The sequence below is a fragment of the Petromyzon marinus genome, chromosome 32 (assembly GCF_048934315.1).
Source record: "Petromyzon marinus isolate PM22_M1 ecotype Great Lakes invasive population chromosome 32, UKy_Petmar_22M1.pri1.0, whole genome shotgun sequence".
Taxonomy (NCBI): domain Eukaryota; kingdom Metazoa; phylum Chordata; class Hyperoartia; order Petromyzontiformes; family Petromyzontidae; genus Petromyzon; species Petromyzon marinus.
Window position 1 is genome coordinate 13,739,354 of NC_133698.1, and position 20,051 is coordinate 13,759,404.

A 20,051-nucleotide genomic window follows, 5' to 3' on the forward strand; every position below is an offset into this window, starting at 1 on the left:
GGGGTTATAACCGGACCCCCTTGGAGCCGGACCCCGCTGGACCCCCCCCCCTCCCCAGTGTCCCTCGCGTGGGAGTCACGTGCTTACCTCCAGCAGTGGAGTCGCCATGGCACCGCGCGGAGTGAGGACGATCCGATCCCGCGCCCCGGGGGCTCACATCCCCGCGCGGCGATGGATCGTCGCCTCCCGCTCTGGGGGCGATGTGCGGGCGGGGGGGGGGGGGGGGCACGAAGCGAGGAGAGTCCCGGCTCGGTCCGAGGACGCCAACCGGGCGGGGATCAGCGACCGGAGCGGCGCGGGGAGTGGCCGTGTGGATCACATCCCGCCGCCTCGGGGGACAGCTCTGCTGGGAGAGCCGCGAGATGGGTGCAGCGGAGCGGGGGGTAAGTCGAAGGGGGCGGTCGACTATCAGGGGATCTTTAAGGAACCCGGCAGCGGGGACTCCTGGAGGTCGCCCGGGCGCAGGGAGCGAGTGATGGGGGTCTGCTTGTCGCCAAAATCGCGCGAGGGATCAGCGCAGGTGGTGGAGCTGCGATACTCGTACGGGGGGGGGGGGGGGTGAGCCCGGACGGGAGCGACCCCGCCCGCGCGCGGCAGAGGAGCCCGGACAACGGCGGTCGGAGCCCGAGAGAGTCCTCGGTGGAGCCAGGAGAGCCGGGATTGGAGCCTGGAGAGCCGCGGGTGGGACCCGGAGAGCCGCGGTAGAGGCGCGCACTGCGGCGGGATGCGCAGGGACCGGCGAGAGGTCGCCGCTCAATCCCAGAGGCGCGGGGAGGCGTCGGGCAGAGCGAGCGCGGCGCTGCGCCTGGCCAAGCCGCGGCGCTTCCACTGCGGGCTCATTGGGTATGGGCGGCGCGGCGCGCAGCGGCACCGCCACCACCACCCCGCCCTGCGCGCCCGTGCGCCGCAGCCCGCCCATGCGCTCCCTCCCCCCTCCCACCCCGCTCCCTCCTCTCCCCTCCATTCTCGACTCCTATACCCCCCTCCCTCCCTCCCCTATCACCTCTCTGCTTCCCTCCCTCCTCTCGCGCCCCGCTCCCTCCTCTCCCCTCCGTTCTCGACTCCAACCCCCCTCCCTCTCCCATCACCGACTCCTCTACTTCCCTCCCTCCTCTCCCACCCATCCTAGCTCGCCTCCCACACTCTCACTCCTCTCCTCCCGTCCACCCTTCGCCTCCATGCCTCCGTTCACTTCGCCCCCGCATCCCCTCCACTCCATCTGTAACCTCCGCCCTAACCCCACGCCGTCTCCATCTCTCGCCTCCCCCCGTCCACCCCCCCCCCCCACCCGAGTCGGCCCGCTCCTCGCTTCTCATGGCGCGGGGCGAGCGGCCAGCAGTCGTCTCTCTCGGGGGTGCGCCTCCTGTTTGGCTGTGCGCGTGCTGGGGAGCGGTGGCCCGGGGGTGGAATGCGCTGAGCTACGAACCCGAACGAGCCGAGTTCGATTCCCGCTCGCGGCCGGCATCGGTGGCGTATTACGGAATTGGCCCTCCCCGCCCTTCCCTCCCCAAGGTCAACTTAGCTGCAAACGAGTTTACGGTGCGGTGTGTATAAAACATCAGCACCGAGGAGAAAAAGGCAGCCGGGCGTAGTTCTTGCCACACAACCTTCTCAAGTGCCGTACAGGCCTTCATAAGGTAGCGTGCTAACGGCACTTGTCCCAAGAGTCTGCTAAAGGCCACCACGGGGATCATTGTTTTTGTATTGGGGTGTTCGTGTGTTGTGTAAGAAGAGCGGTAGCGCGGTAGTTAGCGCACGTCGCTACGGAGCCGGCGACCAAAGTTCATTTTTCACTCACGGCCACCATCAGTGACGAACATCTGAACCGGGGCAGGGCCTAGCCTCCTCTAAGTCGACTCTGCCTTAAATAAGTACCTGGTTCGACGTGTAAACATCACAAGGGGGACAAAGGCAGGCGGCCAGGCGTGGTGTTGGCAAAGCCGCCCGTTCGTGCGCAGTTCCGACCTTTCTAGGTGCTCGCGAACAGCACTTGCCCCGAAAGCACTGCACGATGAACCAGGCGACTCGAGTTCGATTCCCACTCACGGCCAATAACGGTGACGAATATTTGAACCGACTGTGCGCCTCACCTTGGTCGACTCAACCTTAATTGAGTATCTGGTACAGTGTGTGTAAACATAATCACTGGGGAGACGAAAGTGGCCGGGCGTGGTTCTGATCACCCATCCCCTTGTGTGCCGTGCCGACCCTTCATAGCTGTTCACTAACAGCACTTGCCCCAACAGTCTGTCACATGCTGTACGGGGGATCTTTGTCTGTGTGTGCGGCTGTTACGCGCGTTGTCGGGGAAGGTTGCGCAGCGCTGTGACAGAGATCCCCTCGGTCCCCCTCCCTCCCTACACACACACACAAACAGGGCGCGGAGAGGTTTTCAAGTGTGCGCAGAGTTCGGGGATAACTGCACGGGGCAAGCTCCTGGGTCCGGCTCTGACCAAGAGAAGCCGTCCGGAAAGGAGGGGAGGTGGGGGGGGACCCGGTGTGGGGCTCTTGAGGTTGGGACTCCAGAAGCGACTCGGCCGGTGGCATCGCGCACGGGGACAACACTCGACTCAGTCGCGCATTTATCCGAGCCGCCTTTATTAGCATCGAGAAGAGTCCGGCAGCGGCAACAGCTCGCCACGGGCCGCGCCGGGGAGGTGAAGCGGCGGCGGCGGCGGCGCTCACAGCGGCGTGAAAGTAGCCACGCGCGGGTGGTGAGGCAGGCGGGGTACAGGAGGTGGCGGCGGCGGCGGCTTCAGTCCAGGAGCTGCGCGCAGTCTCGGAGCAGCTCCATGCCGTGCTCGCGTCGCCGCAGCCTCCGCGCGAATCTGCACAGAGAGCCCGGCGCCGAGTTTATTTCGCTCTCCAAAAATCGCTGCCCGCTTGTTGCAAACAATTCCCGTGCTCTGATTGTCGCGATCGCCTCTCTCTGGTTCTGGCGCCTCGGGGGTGTACTCCTACTGCTCACTGCAATGGGAGGCGCGAGAGATGTATACACGGAAGAATACGCCACGGTGATGATGATGATGCTGATGATGAACGCGGCGATTGTTTCGCCATGAACAGCGCGCTCTGTCGCGAAAAAGACGCGAGCCGTCGCGACAAACACCGCCACACTCCACCCCCTGCCTGCCCCAACAACAACCGCCGTTGGCCACGAAGTGGCGATGGCGTCACCACGGCGGTTGTGCCAGGCCAGGTGCCCTTTAAGGCCACGTGAAGTGTCGAAGGCTCGCTGGCAGGAGGTCACGGGACAGACCCCGGTGCCGTGGGTTGACTGAGATGACCGGTAGATGCACCACTGCGTTCTATTCGTCCGACGCTCCGAATGGAGGGCGACTGCCTCAAACTGCCCAGTAGCGTCCTTCACGAATCTCCTTCACAGAGGCCGATCTTGACACCGCTGGTACCAGTCATCGGCACAGCCAACACGCAGACAACACGCAGACAACACACAGCCAACACGCAGACAAGACACAGCACAGCGAACACGCAGAGAACACGCAGCCAACACAGACAACACGCAGCCAACACGCAGCCAACACACAGTCAACACGCAGCCAACACGCAGTCAACACGCAGACAACACGCAGCCAATACAGACACCACGCAGACAACACACAGACAACACGCAGCCAACACACAGCCAACACGCAGACAACACGCAGCCAACATGCAAACAACACACAGCCAACACGCAGCCAACACGCAGACAACACACAGCCAACACAGACAACACACAGACAACACGCAGCCAACATGTAGACAACACACAGCCAACACAGACAACACACAGACAACACGCAGACAACACGCAGACACCACGCAGCCAACACGCAGCCAACACAGACAACACACAGACAACATGCAGCCAACACACAGACAACACACAGCCAACACAGACAACACACAGACAACACGCAGCCAACACAGACAACACACAGACAACACGCAGACAACACGATGACACCACGCAGCCAACACGCAGCCAACACGCAGCCAACACAGACAACATGCAGCCAACACACAGCCAACACGCAGCCAACACAGACACCACGCAGCCAACACGCAGATAACACACAGCCAACACGCAGCCAACACACAGACAACACACAGACAACACGCAGCCAACACAGCCAACACACAGCCAACACGCAGCCAACATGCAGACAACACACAGCCAACATGCAGACAACACACAGCCAACAAACAGCCAACACGCAGACAACACAAAGACAACACGTAGCCAAAACACAGCCAAAACACGCAGCCAACACGCAGCCAACACACAGACAACACGCAGCCAACACGCAGACACAGCCCTCCCTACGCAGTGTTAAGCGACGCGACAAGCAGCAGCAGCAGCACACAGAGCGATCCATTCCCGACGTGGCGCCGCCACGAGCTACACTCGTCGTGTACGAGCGTTGTAGCAGCTTGTATTGTCTAGACACTTGTATTGTCTAGACACTTGGGTTCTTTAAATACTTGGGTTCTTTAAAAACGTGTATTGTTTATGAACACGTATTGTTTATTAACGTGTATTCTTTAAACGCGCGGCGCTCCTCACCTGCCCACCCCCCTCCCCACGGGGTAACCAAAACATGAATTGACGATAGGAAGACTCATCACCATCATCACTGCGATGCGCACCGCGAGCAGCCTCATAATTGAACACGCCTGGTACACGCATTGCCGCGCTCGATACTGTCATTGTTTTGGTAATAAGGTATTTATATTAATATATATAAAAAGAGAAGCGCACACATCGCTATAAATAAGGTCCTTAATTGGTATTAGCGTCGCTACACGTGAGCACGTGGGGCCAATTATGCCGCCCGCCCGCCCGCGTCAGGGGTGGGCCCGCGGGGGGGTGGGGGGGGGGGTGGAGTCGCTGTCCGCGGTGCTGAAGCCACGGCGGTGTGGGGCGCGGCGGCGACGAGACGATATCTCCCTTCGCCTGGCACGCATGAGGCCCTGGATGCCGGACCCCGACAATCGCCTGGTTGTATATTTGGAGTTGGCGTGTCCTCGCCCGGTGGCGGTCGCGTGGATTTGTCTCGGATTCCTCCGGTTGTGTCCTTCACATTTTAGAAACGCGAGCTGAGATTATTTTTCAGCTCCTACTTTCTATAAAATCCTACGCGTGATGATATACACGACGTCGATGATCTATCACGTGTGGAAAGGTCGCCTCTGAAAAATAGATATTTAGCTCCGCGGGCTTTACCTGTTTAAATTGCTTTTAATGTTTAGCTAAGTTTGGTGTTTTTAGTGTTTTTACCATTTGATGTTGTTTTTGCTGCTTTTATGATTTTATGTAAAGTGTCTTTGAGCATTCAGAAAAGCACTCACAAAATGAATGTATTATTATTACATAATAACATATAATTAGATATTCTTGGTTCTTTCGGTAAAGTCACGTAGAAGGGAAATAATAACATAATAAAAATATTGTTTTATATTTTTATTATTAAAGTCACGTAGAAGGGAAACAATAAAATAATAAAAATATTGTTTTATATTTTTTATTATTTTATTGTTTCCTTTCTACGTGACTTTACCGAAAGAACCAAGAATATTAATCCCTGCAGTCACGAAAGCTTTAAATCAAAATATATGTAGATGATGTTTAGTATGTGCAGTCACCACTGTCCATGGTGCTGAAATCCGGTGCTGTCCACAGTGCCCAGAGCGGCCGCTGTCCGTGATACTGATGCCCAGACCCACAATTCTCCCCGATTAACCACCACCCCCGAGGGCATGCAGCCATCGCAACCTATCTACCCTTCCCATTGAATATTCGCCAGCGTGACCTTAAACTTAGCGTTAAATCGTATTAGTATCCCCTCCTAATGACCACGGGCATACACTGTGTACATCCGGCGCGTGCAGCACGCCTGCATCCAATTATGGACCCTTCAGAAGCACTGGGAAACGATCGCTGAAAGGTTTGACCCTCGTTAAGGGCAAATAGCTGCGGCACACGGCCCCGCCCGTCCAATAGCTCCCTTCAGAGAGCAGCAGTGATCCCGGGTAAGCGGCGGCACTCGTTGACTCTTACGGCGCCGCCAATCGCGTGGGCTGCAAGGCAGGGTGTCATTTGCATAGAAGTAGCCGGCTTAAGGCGAGGTAAAAGGACAGAAGTGACTCATCCATCCCATCGGCTCCCAAGACCGCTTCGCTATCCCCCCCCCACCCCGCCATCACCACCTCCAGTCGCACAGCATGAGAGTCTCGCTTCTCGCAGGAGAGCGCAGAGCAACCCAGAAGCAGGGCCGTCCTGGCTGAGCGGCGTTTCTCCGCAGCTGGAACTGCACCTCTCTCTGTGTTTCCCACTGCTGTACGTAAGCCGCTTCCAAGCGCTCATGCTGATGAAACCGCTGGGGGTCCCCGTTTTTTCAGAAACGCCTTCTCGTGGCAGAGCCAGGCTACGTACGGCTCCTCCTCGACGCCCACGGGAAGCGAGTTTCACAACATCTGTGTGTGATCCACCAACAGTCTTGGGGCTTTTTGCATGATATTATAATTATATTATTGCTATTATTAAAACTAATATTTTACGTTGCTGCTGTGTTGGCAGTGGTCCACAAGCACAAATAACAACAAACTCGGCATGTTCCTCAATACAACCGTGTGTGTGCGGCCTTAAAAGAAATACAAATATATAATGGGCGACGTTTCAGGTAATGGCCTTTCTTCGCGGTACAAAATATTTTTTTACGCGCAATGAAGGATGGCCAATGCCTGGGAACGTCGCCTATTTTGGAAAATTGTCCCCAAGGCCGCACACCGAATGTGGCGAGCGTGTTCTTATAACCGTCAGCTGCTCTTTGCTGAGAGGAGACGCATGCAGCGCGTGCGTCCCGATTCCTCGTCGTAACAACTTTGGGTGAAATCTGCAGTGCCGCTAATCCCTGAAGCGGCGCTCCCTCGCGGACCGCGTAAGCCGACAGATGCGGCAAGGATGCTCTGGAAATCACAGGGCCCACCAAACCCACAGCTTCCAAACATCTACACGCGATTCAATTAATCCAAGGAGACATGGGGGCAGCGCAGGACCTCCTCGCGTGGACAGACACGGCGGGGGGTAACCCAGCGGTGACGCTTTTTGTTGTTGTTGTTGCAAACTCATCCCGAAAAACGAAGGCCGGAAAAAAAATCCGTGCGCATCTGCAACGAATTTGTGCGATTCAGCGCACATTTTTTTGCTCGCCATTTGAAATGTTGACTCTACGGTAATCGTCAATGAGATGCAATGTTACCAATGTCACCTTTCCGTTTGGAATAAGAAATAAATGACCCCGGTCTTTATTGACGGACGAACATGGAGGGGCTGACGCGTGAACGCTGTCGACCTCGGAAAGTGCGAACACAAAAATGGAGATGGCTAAAAAAGATCTTAAAGCAGCCAGATTTTCTGAAAATTTATGTCCGAGACTCTTTAAACACTCGCTGGGAGTCGCGAAAACAAATGACGATGATAGTCATCGACATGGCGACGTTGACAATGTCGATAGTGATTTAATCACGATTGCATTTATAAAACTGATTGCAATTATGATGCTAATGATGGTGACGGCAATGACGGTCATCACTATGAGGATGTTCTTCCTCATCACCGCAAGAACACGGCGGGCGGTCTTAGAGATGCTTCATCAGTGAGGGAGCGAGGGCAGACCAAATGCAACGTTCAAAAACAATTGAACAAAGGCAACTCACGAGAATAAAGAGGCCTTAAGAGCTAAACTGTGCTCGAATATATGTTCATGTCTTCATGGTCACGATAACATTGATGACGATGGTGAAGATGGCGATCATCATGATAATGAGGGCGATGATGATGCTATTGATGAGGGTGATAACGAAGGTGATCGATGATAATGACATTAATGATGGCGATCGTGATGATCGTGATGACGATGATCAGGTGAACGCGACGATGACACTGACTATAATAACGACGACGACGACAGTGTGATGGTGGTGGCGTAGGCGGCGATGCTGCACCGCGTGGCTCGTCACCTGGGCTGCGCTCGGCACATCTTGGCGAGCGCGATGGCGCAGTTGGCGCGCAGGGCCGGCGGGGCGTCGCTCCGGGCCGCGTGGCGCAGCAGAGCGGGGACCGCGCGGCCGGGCAGCAGCGGAGACGCCGCGCAGTGGCCCAGGCACAGGGCCGCGTTCCCCTGCGCCCCCTCCAGCCCCTCACCGGCCCCCGTGGGGCCCTCGAGGAGGGCAAGAAGCGCGTCCAGTCCTGGGGATACACGCGGTCGAGGGAGTCCGCGCGGGGTCGCACACCGGACAGTGGCGTGAGACCAGGCACCAGAAATCGGGTCCTGCCACTACGTCAGTCACAATGGTCTTAATAATGACGATGACGATGGTGACGTATCTGTTCGACCAGCCTCGGGCCCTGTCAGTGACTGCAGCTGTTGTGATCGAGCGTGCGTGTGTTCCTGCGTACGCACGTGTGTGTACATTATGCCCGAATATGTGCGAATCTGCTCATGCTTGAGTGTGAGAGTGAATGTGCGTCGTGCAGGCCTTCATAGGTTCTCGCTAAAAGCACTTGCCCCAAAAGTATTTCCGGCTATATGGGGGTAATCTCTGTATGTGTGTACGTCCGCGTGTGCGTGTGTGCGTGTCTGTGTGTGCTTGTGTATGGGGAGCGGTAGCGCAGTGGTCAGCCCACTGTGTGACGAACCAAACTCGGGTCGCCGGGTTCGTAGGTCAGTGAGAGTCTTTACCGGAGCCGTTGTGCGCGAGTGTGCCCGTGCATGCGTGAGTGTTTGTCTGAATGTACTGCGTGTGTGTACATGCGGGCAGCGGTAGTGCAGCGGTTAGCGCGCTGGGCTACTAACTCAGCCACCCGAGTTCGATTCCTGCTCACGGCCAACACCAGTGACGATTATCTGAACCGGTCCTGGGCCTCCCCAAGGTCGATTCAACCTCAAATGAGTACTTAGTGCGTAAACATATCGACAAGGGAGACAAAGGCGGCCGGGTGTGGTGCTGGCCACCCACCCCTCGTGTGCCGTGCCGGCCTTCACTGGTGCTCGCTAACAGCACTTGCCCCTACAGCTTGTTAAGGCTACACGCTTTTTTGTATCTTTGTGCTTGTGTATGAGGAGCGGTAGTGCAGTGGTCACACTGCGCTACGAACCCGCCATCCCGCTAACGATGATTATTTAAAGCAGAACTTGACCTCGCCTAGATCACTCGGCCGGGGAGACACAAATGTGGCCAGGCGTGGCGTTTGCCACACCACCCCGCGTGTGCCGTCCCTTTAGAGGTGCTCGCTCACGACACTTGGCCTCAACAGGGGGTGGGGGGGTCTTCGTGCGCTTGTGTAGTAGGCGTGTACGTGTGTCTGGAGGCTTGCCCCCTCTTTTCTCTCCACCTGATGAAGACCGCTTGTGTTGCGATCGAAACGTCGTGGGGTTTTTACTTTTATTTTAAATTTTATTTCTAATTTAAGTTTTAATTATATTTGTTTATTTTCTATCTGCGTGACTTTACCGAAAGAAGCAAAGAATACGTGTGTGTATGTTTATGTACGTCAGCCTTTGCATGTTGTGTGCGTGTGCATACATGTATGTGTGTACGTGCATCTTGTATTTTTGTCTAAAATCGTCTCCAACGGTGCATGCGGCTTACACGGGGCAGGGGGGGGCAGGGGGGGGGCAGGGGGGCAGTCTGTGTGCGTGTGGCTGTTCGCCGCTCGGTAGATACACGAGACAAAGCGCGCTGTGCCGCGCGCTTCGTAGGAAGCGCTCCAGGGCGCTTCACAATACCGGGGAGTCGAGAAGCCATTGGGCAAATCAATTCCGCTCGACAACAATGCGCGACCTCCGCCGAATACGGTGTTTCTATTTTGTGTTTTTTTTTCTTTGAACAGCAACACAGCAGTAGCAGCAGCCGGAATGTAACGACAATGGGATTCGTATTGCAGCTGTAGCTGAGTGCCTAGCGATCGTGAAAGAGGTTGTTCGTAGATTTTTGTGGGGAAAAGAAAAACACTGCGGGGGGGGGTGGGGGGAGGAGGGGGGGAGGGGCTTCACTCCGCACTGGGCAACAAACGCGTTTTCAAATTTGATGTAAAGATTTTATGAAGCCAGCAGAAGCAGCAGTGCTGATACGACCTGGAACAGAGTTCATGAGCTACGGCGCAGAGCGTCCTGTAACCTCCGGGTGTGGACGGCGCTTTATAAATGTAAATTACTATTTTCGTTATTTATTATTTTTAAGCCTCTGTCCCCACTCTGATTTTCAGACTTCCTAGCAGCCACCGAAATAGTTCAGCGTTCACTAAAATTTCAAGGAGCGACTGAGGACGGACGAGGCATCAATTGTTCGTGTGAATATGAAGGCCCAAGACCATGAAGGGCCCTTTAAAGTCCTGTCATGAGCAGCGTTTTCTCAATCGATGCTGAATTAAACAGGAGGCCGGGGCTGTGCTTTGAGATTCGGAGTGATGTTGTTATGTGAGTGCGCGTGTGTGCAGTTAGGCTGCTGCTGCTGCTGTTGCTGCAGGAGCTACAGCAGCATCAGCAGCTGCACTGGAAACCTGTCGGAGCACGACGCTGATTTAATGTCACAAGAAGAACTCCGCCAATAAGGCACCGCAGCAATCTCGCCGAGGAATAACGAAAGCGCGAGGCCACATTTCGGCATCTTTATCAGACGGAATGGATCTCAGCTTGGCAATGATCCTCATATGATACAATGAGGCATTTATATCAGAGCACACACTTCTCGGACTGTGCCTTCGTACGTGTGTGGCTGTGTGTGTGGCCACTCATCTCAGTCAACCCGTGGCACCTGGGTCTGACCCGTGACCTCCTGCCGGCGGGCGTTCGACACTTCACGTGGCCTCAAGGTGCACCTAGCCTGGAACAAGCGTCGTGGTGACGTCACCGTCACTCAGTGGCGAATAGCGGTTGTTATTGTGGCTGTGTGTGGCTGTATGTGTGGCTGTACAGGTGGTATAATCTGCCAGTCTTCTCGGTTAGTCAACCCCGTGACCTCCTGGTAGCAGCACATTAGCGGTGATATTGCCTCAAAGAGCACCTAGCCTGGAGCGAGCGCCGTGGCAACGTCACCGCAGTGTAGTGGCGCCTACCGTTGTTGTTGTTGTTGTAGTGCCTCGATTGTGAGTGTGTGTTCGTGAGAGATGACGGGGAGGTGTGGAGCATCTCGTGGAGTAGCAGGGAAGGAGCTGCCTTGGATTCCCGGCGAGTCCACTAAGAGCATAATGGGGACAAAGCTCGAGTCGAGTTGTTGTCCCAAGGGGTGAGAACTCAAGAGACCAGGACAGCTTCACTGTCGAGGGAGCCCTGAGTGAGCACGTTGGTGAGTTCCAGCTGAATTGTTTAACCAGGCAAGAACTCAAGGGGACCGGAGAGTTGACCGACTTACTGTAGGTCAGAAAAAGAACCAAAAGCAGAACAGAGCAATGAGAGCACAGCAAAGAAAGTAAACAGAAACCACAAAAAAAACCCAAATCGCGTCACGTGATCGAGACGCTGACCGTGTCCACTCCGACCCGTCCGGGCCGCGGCATCCACAGCCCAAGGGCGTCGGGGCAGCTCGGACCGCGCTGGGGAGTGTGGCACTGGAGGGCTCAGGGAGAGCGCGCGGCGTCCGGCCTGGGATGTCAACTGGGCGAGCGACTTCTCAGAGCCGCCGGCTCCCGGTGAAATGCGCGGTCCGACGTTCACACAACCGCCTCGTGCGGGCTGCCGCTCGGATTCTGGATGCACGCCCCGCCCGCCCGCCCGCCCGCTCGCTCGCTCGGGGTCACGGCGACGCGCGGCGTCGCGTCCGCCCGGATTCTCTCCCGATGAAACCGTTTTCATCGCTTCGGACAACTTGAATGTAGAGATTGCGATTGACCACTGCAATCCGCCTCACCCCGGTCTTTCGTAATTCACAGGCCCGTGTCAATCAATCGCCAGGACGAAGCCTTGCCCCGCCGCCACCCCTCCCCTTCTCCCCTCCGTGCCACGTCTGTAATGGGCTGGAGGGGCGAGTTGCCGGGAAGTCGCTCGCCGCCGAGGGTGAGAACCGCGGCCGACCTAAAGCCGTCGGCTTCATCCGCCTGCGCTCGTTACTTTGTTGTTCCCTCCATGATTCGCTCCGCTAATATTGTATCTGATATCTCTCGTGAATTGTGGGTTCATTTAAGTCTCTCGCCACCTTCGTAGTTTGTTTGAGCTCGACCTGTTTTGTTCTCATTTGCTTCTCGCACGGCACGAGCCCCGTGGACAAGAGGCATGCAGTCCCAATGGGGCGCTCACCTACTCACGCGTCAATACAACATTAAAATCCCACAACGCAATTTCACATTTGCAGATTCCCGGCGACACGCGTGCGCGCGTGTCTTTGTGTGTTGGACCCAAGTTCAATCCCTGCTCGCGAACAAATAACAGTTGCGAATATTTGAACCGATCCCGAGCATCGCCCTAGGTAGACTCAGCCTTAAATGAGCACCTGTGTAAACATCGGCACCTGACGCGGTGTGTAAACATCGGCACTGGGGGAGACGATGGCGGAGGGGCGCGGTGGCGACCTCTGAAGGCCGCCAGGCGCTGTCGGCCTTCATGGAGGGGGGAGGCGACCAAGAGAAACACTTCTGCCTGTCACTCTGGGGAGGTGAAGGCTCGTCAGAGTGATTACCGCTGCGTGTACACACGTGCGTGCGCATAATGGAATGCACACACACACACGCGCGCGCGTGCGAGCGCATCGTAAATGATCGCACGCACGCGCGTGCGTGCGCGTGCGTGCGTGAGCCGCCTTCTCGGCGAGAGCCACGCTCCCGGAACGAGCGCGCGGCAGAGTGAGGGCTGGGGAAGGCGAATTGATTTGGCCGGGGGGCGGCCTCCAAGGCCGGCATAATTGGGGCGTTTAACGCCCGGCATTAACGCCTCGATCTCAGCGAGGGGAGGGGTGGGGGGGAGGTCGGCCATCGCCCTCGCAAGGCAGCTGCCTCTGTAACGCCGTTCACGGGCGAGTGGCGAACCTTTAGCGGTACCCATTTGTCTACAGGGACAATGCGAGTGGATCGCTTTATAACCCGACTCGCTCCAAATGGGTATCCCATAAATGACCGTCATTGGCCACCTCGTTACGGAACTGGAGGCCCTCTGGGTTATGCCACCTCGGGTGGTCCCGACCCGGCGAGATGTCCGCTGCGGGCTCACCGCGAGTCTGCGCGCATCTTCACCGTGCGGCCAGCTCACCGGAATTCGATTAAAAGAGAAACGGCCTCTAATTACAGCACCCGCGCGGGCAACTGCAGTTAGCTGGCGAGCAGGTAGCATGAGGCCCCGTGTGGGGTGAGTGGGAGCGTGGGTGGTGAGAGGAGGAGGGGGTGAGCGCTCTGTTCCCAAGGGACTCACTGTCGCTTCCAACGCGAACTCGACCCTCACCGTTGACCCGAACCCCAGCCCGTGACTACAGCCTTGACCATAACCCTCATCTCAGCCTTCACCACTCAGCCCTGGCGATCTCTTCGGGCTCGTGCGGGTGGGAGCTGAGCGCCCCCGGGACCCTGCAACAACCGAGATGGACCGATCTCCTGCTGAGAGAGGAATCGTCGACGGGGAGCGCCAGGTCGCTGACCTGGACAGACTCGGTTCACAACCAAACCCTACGCGTGAGGTTCCATCTCCGTCTCTGTGACTCCGTCTCCCCTGATCCTTACACCGGGGCTCTACTAAACACTCACCCAGCTCTCACAGGGTTCTACTAAACACTCACTCAGCTCTCAGAGAGCTACAACTTGTGAACGAGGAATACATCGAACAAGAGGCCGATGTGTGGCTGTGAATCATCCAGCCGGAAGCAGACAACCAACCCCCTTATTTAGCCACTGAGAGAGCCTCCGTCTGCAGGAGTGAACGCCACGCATTGGCATCGACTTCAAAGACGGTGGAAAGTTATCTCGGTAAATCCACGTCGCTCCTCGAAGCTCGGGAGTGGCGCTTGTTCATCCGCCTCCTACGTCACAGCGCCTCCAAGCATCGACGCGTGGGGGACGCCGCCGGCCCCCCGCGACACCGCGGTGCCGACCGAGGGGCCCTGCAGGCAGGGGTAGGTGGCGGCCAGAAGGCACCTGGGTCCGACTCTGTATGTTCCACCCCCTGGCCTGGCCCGTCGCGAGCCACGCGGAGATCACAAAGCGCGCGGCTCGTCACGGAACAAACAACAACAAGAAAGCTCAATCGAACATCCGCGGCTTCAAGCGCGCTCCTTGTTCGGCGGTGACGGCAGCGGCGGCCCCGGGGGACCTCACCCGGGGGTGGCGAGACCCCGAGCGAAGGGGCGGGGTGGGCTCACTGGGCCAGCGTTGGGTGTCGTCGTGAGCGGCGCCGGCGATGTCGTGAGCGCCTACGTGAGCGGGGTGCGAACGCCGACGCAGCCGCGGGCAGGGCGGCTGCGTGCGCTCGATCGCCACGGCGACCGCTCCGCCATTCCCAGCCCCGTGTGGGTGTTGTTGGGGACGTTTCGTGAGCCTCGGAGAGAAGTCGGGGGGGGGGGCGGGGGGATCGCACGCGGCGAGACTCCCGTGGCGAGCCGAGCAGCAGGGGTCGGAGGTCACGGTGGAGGAGTTTGCTTACGAAGCACCCACCTTCCCCTGCACAAAGACACACAAAGATCCCCCGTATAGCCTGCACAGACGGTTGGGGGCAAGTGATGATAGCGAGGGGGGCAAGTGGCTGGCCAACACCACGCCCGGCCGCCTTTGTCTCCCCAGTGGTGATGTTTATACAGCACACCAGCTATTCATTGTAGGCTAAGTCGACCTGGGGGACCGGTTCAGATAATCGTCACTTGGCCGTGAGCGGGAATCGAACTCGGCTCGCCGGGTTCGTAGCGCAGCGCGCTAACGGCTACACTGCCGCTTCCCACAAACTCAGCCACGCGCACACACCAACACACGCATTACTCTCACAGGCACACTTGGACATGTAGTTATACACCCATTATACATTCCCCAGATAGCACACGCATGCATGCACACGCAGAGACGCACACGTCGTCATTCGCACACACGCACATAAACTATAATATAATCCCCAGACACCGAGGCACGCGTGACAAGCACACAGGCTGGCGATTTACACTCCAGCCGAAGCAATATTTCGCTAAACAGAGATAATCTCTTTTTATGGAAGAGACAAGAGAGCCGTCGGTGAATCAGCCAAGTGAGACCACGAACATGGCAACGACAAAGATCCCCCATTTAGCCTCAAACAAGTTTTTGGGGCAAGAGCTGTTAGCGAGCACCTATGAAGGCCGAGATGGCACACATCAGGGGATGGGTGGACAGCACCACGCCCGATCGCCTTTGTCTCCCCAGTGGCGATGTTTACTGCACACCACACCAGGTGCTCATTTGAGGCTGAGCCAGCTTAGGGGAGACCCAGGACCGGTTCAGATAATTGTCACCGGTGTTGACCATGAGCGGGAATCGCACTCGAGATGGTCAGCTTTGTGTCGCAGTGCGCGAACGTCTTTGCAACACACACACAGCACCCAGAAGCAAGGAGCCAGCCTGCATGACCTCCCGTGGAGAGAACTCCCCCCCCACCCCACACTGTGCCCCCGTCCTCCCTCTGCAAGCCGCGCTCCCCCGCACGCGTGCGTTGACGCGCGGGCTAGCACAGGGCGCTTGGCGTTCCACATCGCGCGAGATTTTCACACCCGCCGACGGGGTCCGCCGTTGGTGGCTGCGCGCGATGTCTGACGGTTTCGCCGGCACGCGGTGGCAGCTTCTTCGGGGAAGGCAACGAAAGCGCCACCCAAGCGCGCGTGGGGGAAGGGGGGGGTGGGAGGTGGTGAACCGTCGGACGTCGTGTCGAACGACCCTGCTCGACGCGATCCAGACCCGAGGAGAGAGCCACGTTGGCATGCGAGCGAGGCTGCGTCTGGGAAGCTGCGCGCTGCACGGGCGGCAGGGCTGCATCGACCTCTGCGCGTGCATCCGGATGAAAGTTCAATATTTCAGTGGCTCTCTTGTTTCCCCACCAAGGTCGTTCTAAATTTGATTTCTGCTCCTCATCATTGAGAGGCGGCCGGGTGGCGCAGAGGTCGAATGGAGAAGCGAGAGAGGTTGGCGGGGGGGAAGAGGGACGACTCCGGGAGCGTGTGGCCACGGCCAACTTGGAGGGGACCATCGCCTCCGCGAGACTTTCTAGTCCCCCCCCCTCCTCCCCCCCTCCGCCCCGCCCCCCCCCCACCTCCGCATTCCGACAACAACAGCAGAGCGCTCTCGCACAACGGCGTGTGCGGCACGGGCGCTTAGGGCCTCTGAGGCAGCGCGTGGCCGTGCCGTGACGCGCGACACCTCCTCACCAGGGAGGACGGAGCGATGAGGAGCGACGACCGCTCAGGAAATCCCCTTTCGAGCGACGGGGCTGACGTTATGGGCAGCGCGTGCGCGGGCGACTGAAATCCTTCACAACTTAAATGTAAATTCCCCCGCGTTTCCTTTTCTCCCAGCACCAGCACCACCATTCACGTGTCCTCTCTGCGCGATTTCCATGTGGACACGCGCGAACACGTCCCCGTGATGAACCATCGCGACGTCACGGAGCACCCAGGGCCCGGTCCCTCGCCGGCCGTGCGAGATGCGCGGCCGATTCTTCATGAACCTCGTTGCCAAGGCGACGTCAAAATGCATCATAGTTATGGGGCCCGCATTTCAGGATCGCGCGGTCCATTACCCAAAATAAATAGGGCTCTTTCACTTTTTTTTCCACCACCACGCCGGCGTCTTGGAGGAGGGCGTCAGAGCCCTCGACGAACCGGGTAGGGGCGGTGCGGCCGGGGCATTCTCCATGACCGGTCACTCGCTCGCTCCGCTCAACTCCGCTCGCCACCCAATTCGATTTGCCGTTCAGGAGAGATTTGCGCAGGACGTCGCGACGCGGGGGCCATCTCTCTGCGCCAGCCCCAGGGGGCTTTGTCGGCACGGTGACCGCTTGGCACGAGCGACTGGCCCGTTTCTCTGCGAACGCGCCGGAGGCTGCTTAACGTGAGAATTGTGTTCGACACGCACCCCTTGCCTCTGCAGCTTTGTCACAGGACACGACTAAGAAAGGGGGGGGAGAGGGGGTGCGCCTCGCCTTGGTGAGAGAAGGGGGTCATTACAATCCACACAAAGCCCACTACAATCCACACAAACCCATTACAACCCACACAAACCCATTATAATCCATACGAACTATTTATAATCCACACAAGCCCATTACAATCCACTCAAACGCATTACATTCCTTATGAACTACAGAAGCCCATTACAATCTATACAAACCCATTACAATCCATGCAAACATATTGCAATCCACAAAAAAAACATTATAATCCATGCAAACCTATTACAATCCACAAAAACCATTACAATCCATGAAAAACCCATTACAATCCACACAAAGCCATAAAAATGCACAAAAACCCATTACAATCCACACAAACCCATTACAATCCATGCAAACCCATTACAATCCACACAAACCCATTACAATCCACACAAACCCATTACATTCCTTATGAACTAATTATAATTCGCAAAAGGCCATTACAATTTACACAAACACATTACAATCCATGCAAACCCGCTACAATCCACAAAAACCATAACAATCCACACAAACCCATTACAATCCACGAAAACCGACCACAATCCACACAAGCCCATTACATTCCACGTAAACCCATAACAATCCACTCAAACCCATTACAATCCACGCAAACCCATTACAATCCACACAACCCCATTACAATCCACGCAAACCCATTACAATCCACACACACCCACCACAATCTACACAAACCCATTATAATCCACACAACCCCATTACAATCCAGCCTACCGGACATATGTGAAGAGCTCCATAGCTCATCGGATTCCTCCAGTCTAAATAAAGATTCGGATTCACGAGTGCTACTCGTCAACAGAACTTTCCCCAACAGTCTGCTAAAGGCTACACGGGGGATCTTTGTCTTTGTTTGTGTACACAAGTGTGGGGGCTGGGGGTCATAGTTTTGCCAGCACGCGCGCGCCACTCCCGCCCCGGGCAATCAGAGCCGCATCCATCACGTGCATTACTCCGGCGTAATCAGCTCCAAATAATTCTTAAACAAAAGGTCGCCCCGTTTGTTTAACCCTCTGCCTCGCCCGCTCCGCCTGCTGCGCCTCCCTCGCCCGGCGTCCGGCAAAACGCCCGCGGCCCTTGCCTCGCCTGGTATACAGGAGGTCGTGGGTTCGTGAGTTCGATCCCGACCCTGATGCCTGTAAATTTGGAGTTTGCGTGTTTTCTCTCCCCATGGTCGCGTGGATTTTTCTCCGGGTCTCTCCGTTTTTTCCCCTCCATATTGAGCATCATGATCACGCGTTCAGTGTATTCGGCTGTTATACATTTGCACGTGATAAGCCACTTTTTAGAGCTATCATGTGTGGCCAGGTCAATTCTGAAAAAGAACTATATATATATCCGTGGGCCCGAGCTGCTAAAATTGTTGTTTTATAGTTTAGAACACGACACGCTCCCAACCGGCGGTGGGAGCGGCAGCAGCACCACCACTCACCGCTAGCAGCAGCATCAGCAGGGACAGTCCCAACCGGGGCCACCTCGACCCCACCACACACCCACCCTCCCCCGGCCAGCCCACACTCGCCGTGGACACGGCCACACGGCGCTAGGGCGACCGCCAAGTCGCCCTCGTGCGTAACCGCCGGTCGAGTCACGACGCCACCGATGGCAAACGAGGGCGCTGGGAGCACATCGAGAGACTGAGAAACAACAGAGGCTGCTCGTTCCAGACAACGCATTTACATGAAGGTGTCCTCTCGTCCGGTATTATGAGACATTCTCCACACCCTGACACGCCCCGGTTTTCAACAACAGCGTCAACTTGTAACGCGCCGCCTTCGCCACAGAGGGAGGAGGAACCACTGACGAAGAGTGGGAAGGCAGCAGCAGCAGCAGCCAAGCAATGAGTCTGCGCCAAATTCCCCCCGAGCTCTGCAGTCCTATATATATCTTTAGCTGTTATCGGATAATTAATGAGTGTTTACGCGGGAGGACACTGTATCACTAGGAGAGAACCCGAGGGGGGGGGGGCACAGATGGAACAAATGGAGTCCACGATTGTCCTGTGCCACCTGCTCCTGGCGAGCCAGGGCATGGAAACCTCCTCGTCGGTCACGGGAAGGGAGTTTCACAATCCCATCTGTGTGGCGATCCTCGAACCTTCGCTACTGCTGCTGCTGCATCCACAACAGCGCGGGATTTCAGGCAGCAGCCACGCGCAGTGTAGCGACGACCACCACCACCACCACCGGAACCGCGATGCAAGTTCAACGCTGCGAGTTCAACCCCAATGAAGCTTTGACAGATAAATGGAGGTAAAAATAACCCACAAACACCGCCTTGTTGTGAATGACTCAACGCAGAAGATCCCCTGGGGTGAGATCTTCGAGGAAGCTGTTCATGGGCCACCCTAAACCGCATCCACTGCACAAACCATGGCAGCAGATGCCTATACCTGATGCACAAAGGGGAAATTAAAAACTCTCCAGGAGTAGTGCGCGGCTATCGTCACCCAGAACAGACCGTAGAACGTGTAACGAAGCAATGCCCCAATCCACAAATACGAAGGAGACATCATCACGGCGATCCACTCCGCTGCGACTGACGCGGTTGTCTGCTGGCTTGACCACCTGGATGTGAAATTGTAGTTGCTCTCCACCCGCATCAGCAGCCACACGAGATGAGAAGAAAGAAGAAGACCACCACCCCCACCACCACTGGCCGTGTTCGTGGCTGCGAGGGCGCGCTCCGGGTGGCCGGCCACAGCAGCCGACGGGGAGCGCTTCGGAGGAGGCCGGGCGCGATGGAGTTAAGGAGTGCGTGAACCATTAAATTAAGTAATGGCACGGTGACATTAGCCTGATGAAGCACACACCGCCGGGCTCTTAGAGACAATCAGCGTGTGTGGCGAGCAAACAGCGCCCGCTAAGTGTTCGCAATTCATCCTGA

At 56.8% G+C, this 20,051-nt stretch overlaps 2 protein-coding genes across 12 annotated transcripts in view; both read right to left on the minus strand.

Moving 5' to 3' along the window:
* GRIK5 (glutamate ionotropic receptor kainate type subunit 5) overlaps positions 1–850 on the minus strand; it is a 32,102-nt gene extending 31,252 nt beyond the window's left edge. For 4 of the 7 annotated variants that reach the window (XM_032964700.2, XM_032964701.2, XM_032964699.2 and 1 more), the window contains exon 1: positions 88–850. In XM_032964700.2, the coding sequence (XP_032820591.2) occupies positions 88–108 (21 nt within the window). In that variant the 5' untranslated portion in view covers positions 109–850. The remainder of the gene's footprint in view (positions 1–87) is intronic. The other 3 variants (XR_012945836.1, XM_076071326.1, XM_076071327.1) reach the window with 1 other exon arrangement.
* Positions 851–2,581: 1,731 nt separating this feature from the next.
* Positions 2,582–20,051, minus strand: part of TTC12 (tetratricopeptide repeat domain 12) — a 237,655-nt gene continuing 220,185 nt past the window's right edge. For all 5 annotated transcript variants that reach the window (XM_076071329.1, XM_076071331.1, XM_076071332.1 and 2 more), the window contains 2 exons: positions 8,026–8,254; positions 2,582–2,828 (listed from right to left, as the gene is read on the minus strand). In XM_076071329.1, the coding sequence (XP_075927444.1) occupies positions 2,756–2,828; positions 8,026–8,254 (302 nt within the window). In that variant the 3' untranslated portion in view covers positions 2,582–2,755. The remainder of the gene's footprint in view (positions 2,829–8,025; positions 8,255–20,051) is intronic.